Source organism: Leptodactylus fuscus, chromosome 2 (genome assembly GCF_031893055.1).
Source record: "Leptodactylus fuscus isolate aLepFus1 chromosome 2, aLepFus1.hap2, whole genome shotgun sequence".
Classification (NCBI taxonomy): Eukaryota; Metazoa; Chordata; class Amphibia; order Anura; family Leptodactylidae; genus Leptodactylus; species Leptodactylus fuscus.
The window spans coordinates 274,560,187-274,578,746 of NC_134266.1; the positions used below are offsets into that span (position 1 = coordinate 274,560,187).

Consider the following 18,560-nt stretch of genomic DNA (forward strand, 5'->3'; position numbering starts at 1 on the left):
GTGTGACCCCGTGACTCCAGTCCCTAGCACTTTCAGGGTCTCCTCTTCCCTTATCCTAGCCACCGGGATAGAAGCGTAAGAAGTCGTGGTAGGCGCACTTCAATTAGGAAGTGCATTGATCTGCCTCATCTCAGATACTACAGCATAGTCATAGCCTACGACCCCTTTTGTCATTAGTTGCACAGTGTTGCTTTCCCAGCTGTGTCGCTTTGCACTGCCTGACCCTGACTCCAATCCTTACAAACTTATTATACTTTCCGGTTCTGAGGAACCTACAGAGGTTAACAGTGTTTCATGAGTGGCAAGTAGTAGAAGTTTAAGGTTCAAGTTCTATTCGTCCCTAGTGACACCATCAAAAATACAAAGCCAACAGACATGGGGTATGGGAGCAACTTTACCAAATTTTTTGTCCATTATGAAATTTTTTTTAATGAAAAGGTGACACCAACACTTATTTAGTTATTTTTTATTTAGTTTTTGAGCTACACAAACATTTTTTAATTTCTAAGTTGAGTAGATCAATTTGCTCAAACATTTGCGAATGGTTTCATCTCTTATACCATAGACGAAGGGGCTGATATACAGGGGCAAGCAGATAAACACAAAAAAGTTGATGGGGGCCAAAATGTAGTAGTCTCTAAAGAGAGTCTCAGTGAAGGTGCTGCTGAACAAGCACACGTTTAAGAGGAGCTGAAACCCGTGGAGCAAGACGGTTTTTGCTGCTTTGGAGGCGGAAGATGTCTTTGTCCCAATTTTTCTCGCAACCAACATAACTTTGATATAGGTGAAAAGTATGGTGAGGACCACAATGCTGAAGCTAAGGGAAAAACTCAGGAAGCGGAGAGTGATTTGAAAGTTGTATCTTTGCAGATGTCTCCATATGCATATCATCCTCATCGAAAAAAAATTTCTGTCTACAAAGTAACTAAAAATAGTGAGCTCGATGATGATAGGAAATACCGCGATCCCCCACATGATGGTGATGGCCATATTACACCTCCCTACTGTACATATCACGCCATGTCTCAATGGGAAGCAAACAGCGATGTAGCGTTCCAAGGACATGAGGGCCAAATTGTAGGGGGTGATCAAAGCTGTGGTGGTGGAAATGCCAGCTATGATGCAACACAACGTCACCGGCACGAAGACGATGTACATGGCTAGTAAAAACAGAATGAAGGCCAGGGTGAGTTGTAAGGAGTCGCTGATGAGCATGTGACTGAACAGGAGATATCGGACATTCTCTCGAATGTGAGAGGTGGTGAAGAACACACATAGTATGATGATAGCAGATGGCAGGTACAAGCCGAAGGTTGTGGAGATCAGGGACACGTATATAATCTTCACATTGTCAGGTATGGCAAATCGTAGTTGATTCAGGTTGATGTAGAGAGATGTGTCGTTCATCTTTTTTATTTTTTTTGGCTTCAAGACAAGGAATTGACCTAAAAACAATTGTAAAAAAAATGACAGTGTAATACTAATCCTGATAACATAGTATATATAGTAAATACAGGTAGTCCTCAGGTTACGACAGTCTCGGGTTACGACGTTTCGTGGTTACGACAGGTCCCTTGTAACAGAAAACTGCCAGCACTCCCAGCTAGCAAGGACTAGCCTGCGGCAAATCAATGCTGGTTCTGCAGCAGGCTCGTCCTTGCTCATCGGAAGAGAGCTGGCAGCTTGCTGTTACAAGTGAGCTTGTAAAATAAAACCCAGAAACAGAATGTGAAACTTACCGAACGGTGCAGGGTGGGCGGGCATTCAGGCCTCCTCTTCCTCCGATGTCCTGACCACTTCCTCCGGCGCTCGCGAACTGATAATGGCCTGGGCACATGCGCAGTATCAATGCTTCTACTACGGCTACTGCGCATGCACCCAGGCCATTATCAGTTCGCGAGCGCCGGAGGAAGTGGTCAGGACATCGGAGGAAGAGGAGGCCTGAATGCCCGCCCACTCTGCACCGTTCGGTAAGTTTCACATTCTGTTTCAGGGTTTTATTTTAAAGGGGGGGGGGTAGTTCCGAGCCGCTGCACACTAAATCACGTTGATCCGTTCCTACGCGGCGTCGGTATGGTAGGTTTCCGACTTACGTCGAAATTCGGTTTACGCCGCCGCGCAAGAACGGATCAACGTCGTAAATCGAGGACTACCTGTAGTTGGGCTGGTCGGAGTTTAGATAAACTTGTCCATGGTTTGTGTTTTGTATCGGCAAACTGGACAATTGCCCAATATACCCATTTCTTGGGTCCCCTCTGATGGACAGAATCACCAAGGGCCATCTAAATTTACTATAAACCTCTTTACTGCCTTAAGGAACTAAAGATGGAACCGTTCACTGTGGTGGACCATGAAGGAATTTACAATGAAATATTTTACTTTTTAACCCAACGATAATTTCAAAAGTTGTAGAAAAATTACAATTCACCATGTTTTTGTTATTGTAAATACATATATTGTAGAGTATTTTGTTATGAGGGCATTGAATTAACAGTTTCCCAGGAATATATATGGGGTGGTTTTGGAAGTGTGTCGAGGTTACTAGAAATGAGCGAACACTAAAATGTCTGAGGTTCGAAATCCGATTTGAACAGCCGCACACTGTTCGACTGTTCGAATGGATTTCGAACCCCATTATAGTCTATGGGGGGGAAATGCTCATTTCATTGGTACACAAAATTCAATTAAATTATACTTACCAAGTCCACGAGTGATGGTCGGGCTGGATTGTCCTTGAAGTCTTCTCCCGGCGCAGCGTCCCCGCGTCTTCTTCTGGCTGTAATTCACTCTGCCTAGGCATCGGGCCTAGGCAGAGCCGACTGCGTATGCATGGTCATGCGCGGACATGCGCAGTCGGCTCTGCCCGGCCCGACGCCTGAGCAGAGCCGACTTCACATGCGAGGGCATGCCCGCGCATGCGCAGTCGGCTCTGCCTAGGCTGGATGCCTAGGCAGAGTAAATTCCAGCCAGAAGACGCCGCGGGGACTCAGCATGGAGAAGACTTCTAAAGGTAAGAGAAGAACCAGCGTTGATTGGCAGAATGTATAGTATTCTATACATGCTGGTTCTGCATCGAACCTTAAACTTCGAACAGCTAGTAGTGTTCGATCGAGTATGAGTATTTCGAATACCGTAGTATTCGATCGAACACCTACTCGATCGAACACTACTCGCTCATCTCTAGAGGTTACTGTTACAGTGGGCATGCATAGGGTAGAGCTACGGACCAGATAGGTGTTGGATATCAGGGTGCTTAGATAACACTATAAGGGAATACAGATATCAATTTGAAGGCATGTAGAAGAAGCTGTTGTAAGGAATGGGGCTAATAGTTGCATCTGGCATGGCTGAACAACTATTTACACTTGAGAAAGGGCGCTTGTAGGACCGAAACGCGTTGTGTTATTGCCAATAAAGCCGATTTAAGATCCATACGTGGTGGGAGGACAATCCGTTTTACTGTTACTCCACACCTTAGGGGTGTCTGAAGCTCCAAGCCCACTCAGAGAGGAACCCTCTGACAAATTGGTTCCCACACCCATAAAAGAGTTGTGCTACATCCATAACCTGACCAGGTGAGAACCTGTCTACTTACACATATTTGTCTACTATACCTAAGGTACTACACTATGGCCTGCTCGGCGTTGTTTTTGTGCTTTTTTTTGAGAGATATGAATTTGAGGGCATGTAGAAGAAGCTGTTGTAGGGAATGGCAGTTATGGGAACATGAGAATGGAACTGCCATGAGAAGATATATGGCTGCCATAGTTATGGGGAATAATTGTTAAGGTCACAAACATCACAATAGATAGAAGACTCACTTGTAATTACTAATAGTATAGGGATACATTCAGGTCACGGGTGCTGTTGTGATATGTTTTGGCTGGATTATGAGTCTGTCTTACAAAAAACCTACATGGAATACAGCCCTATATCACAAAGGCAACTGCGAAGAGATTAAACCACTAGCAAGACGTCTAGCAATTACAAGTGAGTGTCCGCTATCCTTTCTATTGATGTATCTCTCTATATTATAAAAATGAATTCTTGTCTGTCTGTCCGTCTTTCTGTCTGTCTGTTCTCTAATGTGAACCAAACGGCTGGACTGATCTTCACCAAATTTGGTACAGAGATACTTCAGGTACCCGGGAAGGTTTAAGAAAAGACTTCAACTCGCTTGGACGGACCGCTGCTGAGATACAGCATTCCAAACACAGTGCCCCCCCCTTAGCCAATACAAACCTGCAAGTCTTTCACTCATATTCCAACTGCAATACACACGGTCACTCCACATGCACAATACAACACTGATATCCAAACTGAGATACACGCATCAGAGGATTAGATACACAGATCAGCACACAGTATCACACTCCAGAGGATTAGATACACGCGTCTGCACACAGTCCCACAAACCATAGGATTAAATACGCGCTTCTGCACACAGTTCCACACACTGAAGGATTAGATACGTGCATCTGCACACAGTTCCACATGTCGCAGGATTAGATACACGCGTATGCACACAGTTCCACACACCAGAGCATAAGATATGCACGTCTGCACATAGTAACACATGCCGTAGGATTAGATATGTCTACACACAGTTCCACACTCCAGAGGATTAGATACATGCGTCTGCACACAGTACCCCATGTTGTAGGATTAAATACGCGCGTCTATACACAGTTCCACACGCCGTAGGATTAGATATGCGCCTCTTCACACAATATCACACAGGGGAGGATTAGATACGTGTGTCTGCACACAGTACCACACTTTGGAGGATTAGATACATGCCTCTGCACACAGTACTGCAAGCCAGATAATTAGATACGCATCTCAGCACACAGTACCACACGGGGGAGAATTAGATACGCGCATCTGCACACAGTACCACACGCCAGAGGATTAGATACACATGTCTGCATACAGTCACACATGCCATAGGATTAGATACGCGCGTCTACACACAGTTCCACATGCCGTAGGATTAGATACGCGCCTCTTCACACAATGCCACACAGGGGAGGATTAGATACGTGTGTCTGAACACAGTACCACACTTTGGAGGATTAGATACATGCCTCTGCACACAGTACCACATGCCAGAGAATTAGATACACATCTCAGCACACAGTACCACACGGGGGAGGATTAGATACGCACATCTGCACACAGTACCACACGCCAGAGGATTAGATACACCTGTCTGCACACAGTACCACACGGGGGAGGATTAGATACACGCGTCTGCACACAGTACCACATGCCGTAAGATTAGATATGCATGTCTGCACACAGTTTCACTTACCGGAGGATTAGATACACACGTCTGCACACAGTACCACATGCTGTAGGATTAGATATGCGCGTCTACACACAGTTTCACACGCCGTAGGATTAGATACGCGCCTCTTTACACAATACCACACAGGGGAGAATTAGATACGTGCATCTGCACACAGTTTCACACACCAGAGCATTAGAAAAGCACGTCTGCACACAGTACCACATGCCGTAGAATTAGATACGCGCTCCTGCTTACAGTTCCACATGTCAGAGGATTAGATACACACGTCTTCACATAGTGGTACACGCCATAGGATTAGATACACGCATCTGTATACAGTACCACATGCTGTAGGATTATTTATGCGCATCTACACACAGTTCCACACGCCGTAGGATTAGATACACGCCTCTTCACACAATACCACACAGGGGAGGATTAGATACATGTGTCTGCACACAATAACACATGCCATAGGATTAGATAGGCGCATCTACACACAGTTCCACACACCGTAGGATTAGATACGCGCCTCTTTACACAATACCACACAGGGGAGGATTAGATACGCGCTCCTGCTTACAGTTCCATACGACAGAGGATTAGATATGCGCATCTTGACATAGTTGTACACACCATAGGATTAGATACACGCGTCTGCATACAGTACCACATGCTGTAGGATTATTTATGCGCGTCTACACACAGTTCCACACGCCGTAGGATTAGATACGCGCCTCTTCACACAATAACACACAGGGGAGGATTCGATACGTGTGTCTGAACACAGCACCACACTTTGGAGGATTAGATACATGCCTCTGCACACAGTACCACACGCCAGAGAATTAGATACACGTCTAAGCACACAGTACCACACGGGGGAGGATTAGATATGCGCATCTGCACAGTACCACACGCCAGAGGATTAGATACACCTGTCTGCACACAGTACCACACGCCAGAGGATTAGATACACGTGTCTGCACACAATACCACACGGGCGAGGATTAGATGCACACATCTGCACACAGTACCACACGCCGGAGGATTAGATATGTGCCTCTTCACACAATACCACACGGGGGAGGATTAGATACACGCATCTGCACACAGTACCACACACCGGAGGATTAGATATGTGCATCCACACACAGTACCACACCAACAAGGATTAGATACTTGCATCTAAACACAGTGCTACACGGGGAAGGATTAGATACAGCTTTACTCCAGGTATCCATAACAACTGATCACAGGTTTTTCACTGATATTCAAATTGAGATACACATTATCACATGACGCTTATGGACATACACACAAACCACATACATAATACACCAGTGCAAAATTGGACAATTCTTATGGGGCCACTACACAAACATAAAATGTAATATACCTATGCGAAACCGGGTCCTCCCTCTAGTAGAATATAAAATGAAGTTAAAAATTTCCAAGTATTAAAATGTCTGTGTACATAATCATAATGCTATATAATAAAATAAAACATACAGTAAAAAAAACTAAAATATTGAATTCAGAATTTAAAAATTATCATCTAAACTCAATATTAGGGTTGAGCAATCGGGTTTGGGAAAGATCAGTTCCCGATCGGCGATGGAGCAAATTCCACAATCGCGATCGGGATCGGCTGTAAAATGATCGAAAATCGGATTTTAAAATAGATCCTGAAATCTCAAAATAGGCTCAACACTACTCAATGCAATTAAATAAGAAATTGAATTAAATTAAAATAAATATTTATAAAATACAATTAAATAAAACGTACAATAAATTGTAAAACGTACTTTATGAATAAAAATGTAATCAAATATACAATTAAATAAAACATAAAATAAATTAAGATATGTAAAAGTTGTAGTTTCTAAATAAAGATACATATAAGACAATCAAATAAATAATTAAAAAACGTAGTAAAAATCAATGGATTTCTTAGAGATTCATTGTCTATTTTACCATTCAAGGAAATTTTTAGGGTAAAAGAAAGGGGTCCAATTTTATAAAATCGAAAAATGGTCATTAAATGCCAAAAATTATAACAAATAATCGATAAGTAGTAAAAAAACCCCCAAAAAAACCCCTTAATATAATGTATGTGATGGGTATGAGCAAGATACAGATCAGATTGGTCGCTTACAAATTTTTTTAAAAAACAATTCATTTTTTTTGCATGTCTAAATGGAAATTTTATTAGAAAGAAGGATATTTTATAGAGGATTTTGGAAAACATCATGGTCAATCATTTCAAAATGAAGACATTTAGAATTTGTGTAGATGATTCTCTTTTACCAGATTTGTAATTTTTTAAAGCTTCTTTTAAAAAGTGCAGTAAAACCCCCAAATTACAATTAGAATTTTTTTTGTTCCTAAATCTAAAATCTAAAAATACTCAAAAAATTATACTAGACCCATTAAATGGGAAATGAAAACTTAAGAAATGTAGATGGTGGGTGCAAGCTTTTAGCTACAAATCAAAAATGTACATTTTGGAAAAAATTGGAAAATGTATCATTAAAAAAAATTAAATTGTCAATTAAATTGTATTAGAAAGAGGAACATCTTGGTAACAAATACATAAAGCATAGAAGGATTGGGACAAATAAGGATCCTTAGAATTTCTGTAGGTTTACGCTACTATTACAAAGTGCTGAAAAAAAAACATAAAAAAAAAATTCTGAAAATTTTTGCACAAAAATAACCTAAGAAAACATTTACAGAGTCTTACCCAGCCGTGGATGAGTCACATCTTGCTGAAGCCTGCCATGTCTTCATCCCTATGTAGCGAGCATGACATTTATAGGGTTCTAGTCCCCGAAAGAAATCTCAGCCTGAGGTCAGCTTGAAACTTTTTGTTTTTGGTTGTATCATCTCTTTCTTCACTAGAGGTTTGGATAACTTCATGCCCAAACTACAGACATCCCCCATGATGTGCAGTAATATCCTTTATGGAATAGGTTCATAAAGTGTAAGTAATAACAGTGCGCTCCTGGCATCATGGTTATGGGTTGTTGAGCTAGAAATCACATTCTACGATACTGAGATACCACATTTATTAGGTTCTATTATTATTATTTATTCATCTACATCCTCTCATACTTTCTATCTTGTTTTCTATCATAGCAGACTCAGTTCCAACATAGGGAAACTTTTCATACAGCCCTGACTACCTGGTCTGCTCCAGAAAAGTTAGATATTTTCTGGGTGAAGTCCATCTATAACTATATAAATTATCACCACCCTTAAACAAGTTAACCAACTCTTGTGGAGACCGGTGGAAGTGGAAAATGAAAAGTCTACCACCCATGTCCATTCAGGGTCTTCAGACCCAAGAGAATAATAGGTGAAGGTCCAAGGGACATGTAAAAAATAAAAAAAAAACATTATACTCACCTTCCCTCACCTCCCTCCTCATGGCGTCCAGCGATCTGTGTTCTCTTCTTCCAGGGGCACTGGTAATTTTCTGTGATGTTATACACCACCGGTCATCGCTGATAGAGATAAGCGAACACTAAAATGTCCGAGGTTCGAAATCCGATTCGACCAGCCGCACACTGTTTGACTGTTCGAACGGATTTCGAACCCCATTATAGTCTATGGGGGGAAATGCTCGTTGCAGGGGTACGCAAAATTCGATACAATTAAACTTACCAAGTCCACGAGTGACGGTCGGGCTGGATCCTCCGAGACATCTTCTCCCCGGCGCAGGGTTCCCGTGTCTTCTTCCGCCTGGAATTCACTCTGCCTAGGCATCCGGCCTAGGCAGAGCCGACTGCGCATGCGCGATCATGCACGCACATGCGCAGTCGGCTCTGCCTAGGTCGGATCCCTAGGCAGAGTGAATTCCAGGCGGAAGAAGATGCAGGATGCTGCACGGAGAAGACGTCGGACGCTGCACGGAGAATACGTCGGAAAGGTAAGAAAAGAACCAGTATTGATTGGCAGAATGTATAGCATTCTGCCAATCAACGCTGGTTCTGCATCGAACCTTAAACTTCGAATAGCTTGTAGTGTTCGATCGAGTAGTGTTCGATCGAATACCATAGTATTTGATCAAACAGCTACTCGATCGAACACTACTCGCTCATCTCTAATCGCTGAGGCCTATGATTGGGTCTCGGAAGTGACATAGGCACGTCTTGATGTCATATCGGTGGTGACCTTAGGCTCATGACGTCACAGAAGAGCGCCAAATTCTGACTCAGACACTCTTCTGTGACATCACGTGGTCAAAGGTGGAAGATACAGATTGACTAGGGTTGAGTGATCAGGATCATAAAGGATCGGATCCTGATCGGCAATCGAGCAAATTTCACGATCGTGATCGGAATCGGCTGGAAAATGATCGGAAATCAGATTTTGAAATCTCAAGATCGGCTCAACCCTAAAAGTGACTTTTCCCATAGAGAAGCATTGGCTAGGGTTAAGCGATCGGGATCGGCTGGAAAATGATCGGAAATTGGATTTTAAAATCGATCCTGAAATCTCAAGATCGGCTCAACCCTACCCAGCAGTGGTACAGGCTCTGAAAAAAATCCTCAAAGATGGGCCTTGCCTCCACTACATTCTAACTATAGGTACGGCCGCCAAAGCCACAAGATGAGGGAAGGTGAGTATAAATGTTTTTTATTTTTTACACCTCCCTCAGACCTGCGTTTTTTCCTGCATTGCTTTTCACAAAAAGGCCACAGAGGTTTCCTTTGTGGACTTTCTGCCTCCATTACACCTATAGGGAAACTGCCAGCATTTACATAGGTATAATTGACTTACTGCAATTTCCAACACCACATTGGTTTGGAAACTGCACCATGTCCGCTTTGTGTATTTTTTTGCAATGCTTGGATGGAATTAGCTAGAAACCCATTCACTATGCAGTGACTGTATAACGCTACGTTTGTTGCCGATGTGTTTACGCCATGTGGGGCCCCGGCCTTTAGCAGTTTTTTGTTTCCACCACTCCGCCATGTCATGTGCTCTGGTCCATCACATTCCCCTATAGCACACCTCACACTATACAGACCCCGACACTGATGTGTGGCCTTATATGTGATCTATGTTCCTACATTTAATGCACATTTTAGCTGAATTGGTGATTTTTGCCATTTTAACATATATTTAGGAATAAAAGTGATATTTTTGGAGTATTTTATTTTTTCTGGTATTTGATGTTAATTATACGGTGCGGGGCGCAGATCATTGGGCAACATTTACATAAATTTTGATATTTTTATATGTTTATTTTATTTCTATAAGTGATGACGAGTATTCCCATTGTTTCTGGCAGGTATACTGGTCTCGGTGGTCCCGCAGTCACTGGCACTGACCTGGGTGACTGTAGTGGATGATCGCCTATGTGTGGGTCACTTTATCTGTGGCTTACCTGCAGCTGCCTGACCCTAAGCTCACCCAAGCTGCCTTAGATTGAGTCTCATGAAATCTCTGTAATTTAAAGGGAATCTACCATTAAAACCCTTTTTTTCTCGTTGACACGTAGGAATAGTCTTAAGAAAGGCTATTTGTCTCCTACCTTTAGATGTCTTCTCCGCGCTGACCGTCCGGAAAAAACCCGCTTTTCGCCATTATGCAAAGGAGTTATCTCGCAGCACTGGGGGCGGGCCCCAGAGCTCAAACAGCACTGGGGGAGTCCCCAATGCGGCGACAGAAAGAAGGGAGTCTCCAGTGCCACCTCCATCTTCTTCGGGAACGTCCTCTTTACACATCTTCTTCTGGCACAGGCAGTGAAACATGTAGGCCTCGGGCCTCAGGCAGAACCGACTGCCCACGGCCACAAGAAAAACACAGTACACAGTAAGTAAGCGGCCATTTTCTTGTGGCCTGTGGGCTTGTGCAGTCGGCTCTGCCCCAGGCGTACAAGTTTCACCTGCCTGCGCCGGAAGAAGACATGTGAAGAGGACGTTCCTGAAGAAGATGAAGGCGGCGCTGGGGAGTTCTCTCGCAGCATTGGGGACGCCCCCAGTGCGGTTTGAGTGCTGTGGCCTGCCCCTAGTGCTGCAAAAGAACTAATTTGTATACCAGCAAAACCCTATGGAACAGCGGCACGGAGAAGACATCTAAAGGTAGGCGAAGAATAGCCTTTCTTAAGGCTACTTTCTTAAGGCTACGTGTCAACCAGAACAAAAGTGTTTTAATGGTAGAATCCCTTTAAAGACTGTCCATCCTTGTCATGTAAGGACCCAGGGCCGTCTGGCTAGAAATAAAATACGTAAAAATTGTAGATAAAAAATAGAAATAAATTAAAATGATTCTGATTTCTCAGAAATAAAATCATCTTTTTCCGGACTATGATTTCACACTTGGCATTATACTTCTAATTACAATTTTTACTAATTATTTTATCAAACATGTTTTAGATGTCAACTTTTGATTTTCTACTTGTTTGTAGGAATATACGAAAAAATTCTAATATTACATCTCATCTATTTACAGCTTTTGGCAAAGCGATTTGTACATTTCACAGCTTTTCCACAATAGTTGTCTCCAGCGATTCGTGAAAGCGAAAGAGAAAACTTTTGTCCAGGGGAAACTCGAGCTATTAACTTGTCTCTGCAAGAAATCCTCAAAGACTGCGGCGAGACGTGAAAGATCCCTGGAAATTTACTCTTGAAAAATAACCTGACAAACCGAATACAAAATCATCATCGCCAGGAATTGTAATGGGATTTGGTCAACTCATTGCAATAGTAAAGTAAAATTTCATCGGTTTTAGAACAAGTCACCTTAGAAATCTCAGGCAGGTATAAATTTTTTTATTTAACCGTTTATTTAATAAATCATTTTTGTTAATTAATCTCCATTTTGATCACCCCCGACATTTTCTATTTCTTGATACATTCATCTCTGTATTCTTGATATAAAAATAATATTTTTCTTTTACAGCAAAATTTTTATATTTTTCATTTTTAGTACTCATAAGGTTTCTCAATGAATCAGTGGGTAGAGCATGTAAGTGGGGTTCCTCCTTAAAGGGATGCTATAATTGAGAATGAATTTTTGGCCCCTAGCACGTTAGAATAGCCTTAAGAAAGGCTATTCCTCTCCTACCTTAGATGTCTTCTCTGCGCCGCCATTCGGTATATAATCCGGTTTTTGTCAGTATACAAATGAGTTCTCTCGCAGCACTGGGGCGGGCTCCAGCACTCAAACAGCACTGGGGGCATCCCCAATGCTGCAAGAGAACTCTCCAGCTCCACCTCCATCTTCTTCAGGAGGTCCTCTTCACGCGTCTTACTCCAGCGCTGGCTTCAAACTTGGCAAACTATGGCAAAGCCGACTGCGCATGCCCTCCGTCCACAAGCAAATGGCCACTTATACAGTATTGTATAGTAAGCGGCCATTTTATTTTATTTTTATTTTTTTTTAAATGTAGATTGTGAGCCCCACATAGAGCTCACAATGTACATTTTTCCCTATCAGTATGTCTTTGGTATATGGGATGGAAATACATGCAAACACGGGGAGAACATACAAACTCCTTGCAGATGGTTTTATGCCCTTCGTGGGATTTGAACACCAGGACTCCAGCGCTGCAAGGCTGCAGTGCTAACCACTGAGCCACCGTGTGTCCCCTAGCGGCCATTTTCTTGTGGCTGGCGAGCATGAGCAGTCGGCTTTGCTGTAGGCCTGAAGCCTAGAACTTTGAAGCTAGTGCGGGAGGAGGACACGTGAAGAGGACGTTCCTGAAGAAGATGGAGGCGGCACTGGAGAGTTCTCTCGCAGCATTGGGGACACCCCCAGTGCTGTTTGAGTACTGGGGTCCACCCCCAGTGCTGCGAGAGAACTCATTTGCATACCGACGAAAACCGGGATTTATACCGAACGCCGGCGTGGAGAAGACGTCTAAAGGTAGGTGAAGAATAGCCTTTGTTAAGGCTATTCCGACGTGTTAGTGAGAAAAAAATTGAGTTATAATGATAGGACCCCTTTAAGTCTATTGCCCCACGTTGCAGAAACACAGCTTTTTTTGTTGCAGAATTTGCTGCCGTTTTTTGAGCCAAAAACCAGGAGTGTCTACAAAAAGAATGGGAAAAGAATGTAGAGATGGGCAAAACAATTTGATCCAAGCCAAGTGTGACCTGACATACATTGCAGTAAATTATTATACTCTGGAGTCATCACCTTCCCTCAACAATTTTGGGCCTCTTCATGGCCTCCAGAGCAAGACATACTGCACATTTACCATAAAGGCAGCTTTCCATATCCCCAAGCTCAGCATGGCCATGTTACCGCTGTGGCAGTCATAGGACTCAGAGGTGACCCTAGGCACATAATATCATCAGGATGTCAGATGCCTTGAGTCATCAGTGAGGCCTGTGATTGGGCTACTGTGGTCAAATGGGTCACGTGGTCACATAGCTTGGGGAGGTCATAGGCCTCCTTTGCAGTAAAATTGCAGTATGTCTTACTTTAAGAAACTGTTCTATAATGTTGTCCATTGTCCGACATTCCTTTTCTCACAGGAGTCACTTCCATCCATACTCACAAGATCAATTTCCCAGGACTTTTTGGGCACATAAGATCTGTATTACTCCACAAAGAGGAGCCCACCACTTTCATAATACCTACAGCATTCATTTAAAGGGATAGTCCTATGAAGACAACCAACCCTTTCTCTAATGATGGATTCATTTTTGATGAGCCAGTTTTTTGAGGGTACACTTCATGTTTTTGTCCTAGGCCACCATCACCCCCCTGTTATACCTTATAAAAGTAAACTACAAGGCAAACCTGACTATAGGCCACATCTAGGTCTAGAGGAGAAATGGGAAAACCTCACAAAATTCGTTTCACCAATATTTGCAAGGTTCACACACCAGTTTTGGTTCATTTCTAACCAAAAGACCTTTTATTTGGATTCTTCAAACCCTAGAATATAATAATTTTTTGGGTCAATTATGAATAATAACACAGTCCTACACAGTCATGGTGGCAAAGATCTCGAGATCCTCTTAAGCTCCTCATGGTGCAGTGCTGAGGAAGCCTTCAGGGTGTGAGATGGTGGTAGTAGTGTTTTGTTTTGTAGAACAAGGTAACGCACAATGTTTAGTTGAGGTTGAAGAAGATAACTCCAACATACTCATATACTGGTGGTTCAGTACTTACTGAGCATCCTAAAGGCTGGGACTGGGCATGATGATGGTGTCTACCAATAGCAGTCTGGTCTCCCTTGCTGGGATAGTCTTCCACTTTAACAATGTGTTCCCCCTCTTCCAAACCCACCATTTACCTCCATTCCTAGGCTCTGTACTGTAGATTCTCAGGGTTTCCCTTTCTGACTGGGGGCTACAGGGTTGTAGCTGGAAATCTATCCTCATATACTGACCTGGCACACCTCTATAAGGTAAGCAGGGATAATTCCCATCTCCTGACTGTTGAACAACACACAATTGTCTTCAATCTGGTTGCTTACAGCATAACTCATAGCTCATTTTCCTTCTTTCTCCTCTATAGAGGGGATTAATTGTCTCCTCTCCAGATCTGATATGGAATCCTCTTAATCTCAGGCAATCCAAGGGATCCAGAGTGTTGTTGCTGTATGGAGATGTTGCGTTCACCATTGTCTTCTTCCTTTTTTTGTGACTATTGGGATTGAGCCAATTTTGAGATATCAGGATCGTTTTTAAAATCTGATTTCCGATCATTTTCCATCCGAACCCGATTCCGATCCCAATTCTGATCCTAATGCAAGTCAATGAGAATTTTTAATGATCGGAAATCGGATTTTAAAAACGATCCTATTCACTACACAGCTTGGAGTCCAAAAATTGAAGGCTTCAATTTTTGGACTCCACGCTGTGTAGTGATTAAAGAATCTACCAGCTACTTAGTCCCCCCTGCTGTCCGGTTACCTGCACAGAACCGCTACCACTCCCCGGAGCTCCACGCCATTGTTCTCTGTCTTCTCCTGTGTCCTTCAGAGCGCCGTATGCAACCCCCAATCGCTCAACTCTAGTGACTATAAGGGCACAGAGGGGGCAGATTATGGTGCATAATCCACCTCACAATGGTGGTCTATGTAGACCGCCAGGCTACTTTTTTCCGTGAGCGGCAACATGCAAGCTGCCCTTTCTTCAGGCGCATTATGTGGCTCGTGGAGCCGTGGCGTCTGCCTCGTGGCAGCACGCTCCGAAGTCGACCAATTCATTTGAGGCAACTCTGGAGGGGGAAGCTGCAACTGTTAGAAGCCACGACAGTCGTGGCAGGCGGGTTTTGACCCGGGAGTGATGCGGCTCCCTGCGTCACTCTCGGTGCCAAAATGCGCCATTACGCCCCACGTGTGAACTAAGCCTAAGTATGGAATTGGAAATTAAAAAAACAAACAAACACCATAATAGCTTATTATGTATAGTAAATAGATAAGATTGTCTAAAGTTAAAGAAATGCGTCTTATTTTCTACACAATCGTCAACTCTTTCAGCTTTGCAATGTTTTTTAGCAATGAGTCTGAAGAGATTTGTAAATTTCACAACTTTTTCTTTTTATTAAATTCTGCCATAACATTTTTCTCATAGACACCAGGCACAACTCTGAAATACAAACATTTTTCTAAATGTTGAAGCTTTTCACAATAGTCGTCTCCAGTGAAACCTGAAAACTTTTGTCGAGGGGAAATGTAAACCATTCATTTGTCATTGTTAATAAAACCTCAAAGAATCCGGTGAAATGTGAAGATCCCTGGAAATTTAGTCTTGAGAAGTAACCCGACAATCCGAATATGAAATAGGAATTGTAATGTGATTTATTTAACTCATTATTGCCTGGGATATTTTTGGTCTGTAATAGAAGGATTTAAAGGGATCCTATCATTAAAACTCATTTTTTGTCCCTAACACGTAGGAATAACCTTAAGAAAGGCTCTTCTTCTCCTACCTTTAGATGTCTTCTCTGTGACGCCGTTCGGTATATAATCCGTTTTTGGACGGTATGCAAATGAGATCTCTCGCAGCATTGGAGGCGGGCCCCAGCGCTCAAACAGCACTGGGGGCATCCCCAATGCTGTGAGAGAACTCTCCAGCACCGCCTCCATCTTCTTCAGGAACGAGTCTTCTTCCGGCAGAGGCTTTAGATAGAAACACAAAAAAAATATGTATAGAGCTCACCCAATTATGAGTTTTCTGTTGATTCCTTTCATGTTCTTCGGGGTGCACGGCACATTCTAGACAACGAATGATCTCAGGAGTTGTATGTAAAAAACTGTAAAAATCAGCAACTCTCCGAAGGAGATTACCGTATATACTCGAGTATAAGCCTAGTTTTTCAGCACAGTCTTTGTGCTGAAAAAGCCCCCCTCGGCTTATACTCGAGTCAAGCAAAAAAAAAAATAAAATTATTTTTGTTTGGTGTGTGTGTGTGTGTGTGTGTGTGTATATATGACCAGGCACAATAGTAATGTATAGAATCTCCCATAAAATAGTGAAAAAAAAGAAGCTTTAGAAAAATATAATAAAAAAAATAAATAAATAAAAGTTGTAGATCCCTCCTTTCCCTAGAATACATACAAAAGTAGAAAATAACTGTGACACACATAAACATTAGGTATCCCTGTGTCTACTGAATATAGGGGATCTGCAGTGCTCCTGTTCCATCGGGAAGGGGTTAATAGGAGCACTGCAGATCCCCTATATTCAGCCAGGCTGAATTCCAAGTGGAGGAAGTAAAAACAGTCCTCAAGCTCAGGGAAGGGGCAGACAGACAACCAAAACACCCCCTCCCCTTCCCCAGCACTCAGCAACTACTGCACCCAAAAACTGTGACCATTTTAATTTTTGAAATTTTCCAGTAGCTGCTGCATTTCCCCCCCTCGGCTTATACTCGAGTCAATAAGTTTTCTCAGTTTTTTGTGGTAAAATTAGGGGCCTCGGCTTATATTCGGGTCGGCTTATACTCAAGTATATACGGTATCTTTAAAATTTAACTTTTAATAATAGATCATTAGAAAATTTTTTACAAAGGATGAACAAAAATAAACAGAAAAAAATAAAAAAATATCCCCCAAGAAAACCACGTTTTTTTTAGGGGGATTTTTTTCTTTTTCTTTTTGTTCATTCTTTGTACATTTTTTTCTAATGATTTATTATTAAAAGTTAAATTTTTAAGATAATCTCCTTTGGAGAGTTGCTGGTTTTTACATTTAAACTTCTAGGCCTCGGACATCCGACTGCGCATGCTTGCCGGCCACAAGAAGATGGCCGCTTACAATACTGTGTAAGCAGAATTTCCAAAGTTTTGGACTTTTGATAAAATGTGAAAAACATAACAAAACTCTATAAATGTAGCATTACCCTAAACATAAGGATTCTCAGACTATAGGGTGCACATCATTATGAATAATAAATGGTATCACTATGAAGAGTAATTTGTCCCACAAAAATACGCCCTCGTAAGGTTCTGTAAACGGAAAATTTAGAAAAGTTCTGGATTTTGGAATGTGGAGGGTGAAAAAAATTTAAATAAAAAAATTAAAAATGACTGCGATGGGAAGGAGTTAACATTAACCAGTCAACCCCACGTGACATCCAGGGATATAAGATAATAACCTATATCTAACATACCCTGGACAATGGATACACCCATCATGGACGTGTTCACCCACACATTTGAAACCACCCCTTTATTTCACCGTCCTTACTATTGGACAGTCCGGGTGTGTCAGAGAGTCTCTTCACTACTGTTGATAGAAACGGAGTCTTGCTAACCCAATCACTTTTCAATTTCAATTTTATTTTTAAATTGGTAAAGCAAGAACAATGTGGGAGAAGTTGAATAGAAAATTTTGTCAAAATTTTTCAATCAAAATACATTATTTTTTTCAACATATCTAAATTTAAAGAGCATGCAGACACTTATCTTTGACATTTTTAGCAAAAATTAAGCTGAAAAAAATAATTTTCGTATACATTTAAAGATAACTTCATCTCTTATGCCATAAAGGAAGGGACTGATATATTGCGGCAAGCAGTAGAACACAAAGAAGTTGATGGGGGCAATTCTGGCATAGTCATTTCTGTAGAGAGTCTCTGTGAAGGTGCTGCTGTACGAGCACAGGCATAGGAGGAGATGAAACCCGTGGAGCAAGACTGTTTTTGCAGCCTTGGAGGCCGAAGGATTCCTTAACCCAATCTTTCTAGCAACTAACATAACTTTGATATAGGTGTAAAATATGGTGACCAGCACAACGCCGAAACTAAGGGAAAAACTCAGGAACCGGAGGGTGCTTTGAAAGTTGTATTTT

General features: G+C 42.2%; 1 protein-coding gene across 1 annotated transcript; it reads right to left on the reverse strand.

Moving 5' to 3' along the window:
* Positions 1-504: 504 nt before the first annotated feature.
* LOC142194160 (odorant receptor 131-2-like) lies at positions 505-1,407 on the reverse strand. Its single transcript, XM_075263177.1, has one exon. It carries the CDS (start codon positions 1,405-1,407, stop codon positions 505-507), a length of 903 nt encoding a protein of 300 aa, XP_075119278.1.
* Between the last annotated feature and the right edge of the window lie 17,153 nt (positions 1,408-18,560).

Bases quoted from the DNA above. Each gene is read 5' to 3' on its own strand.
- LOC142194160 (XM_075263177.1), bottom strand. From the start codon at position 1,407: ATGAACGACACATCTCTCTACATCAACCTGAATCAACTACGATTTGCC.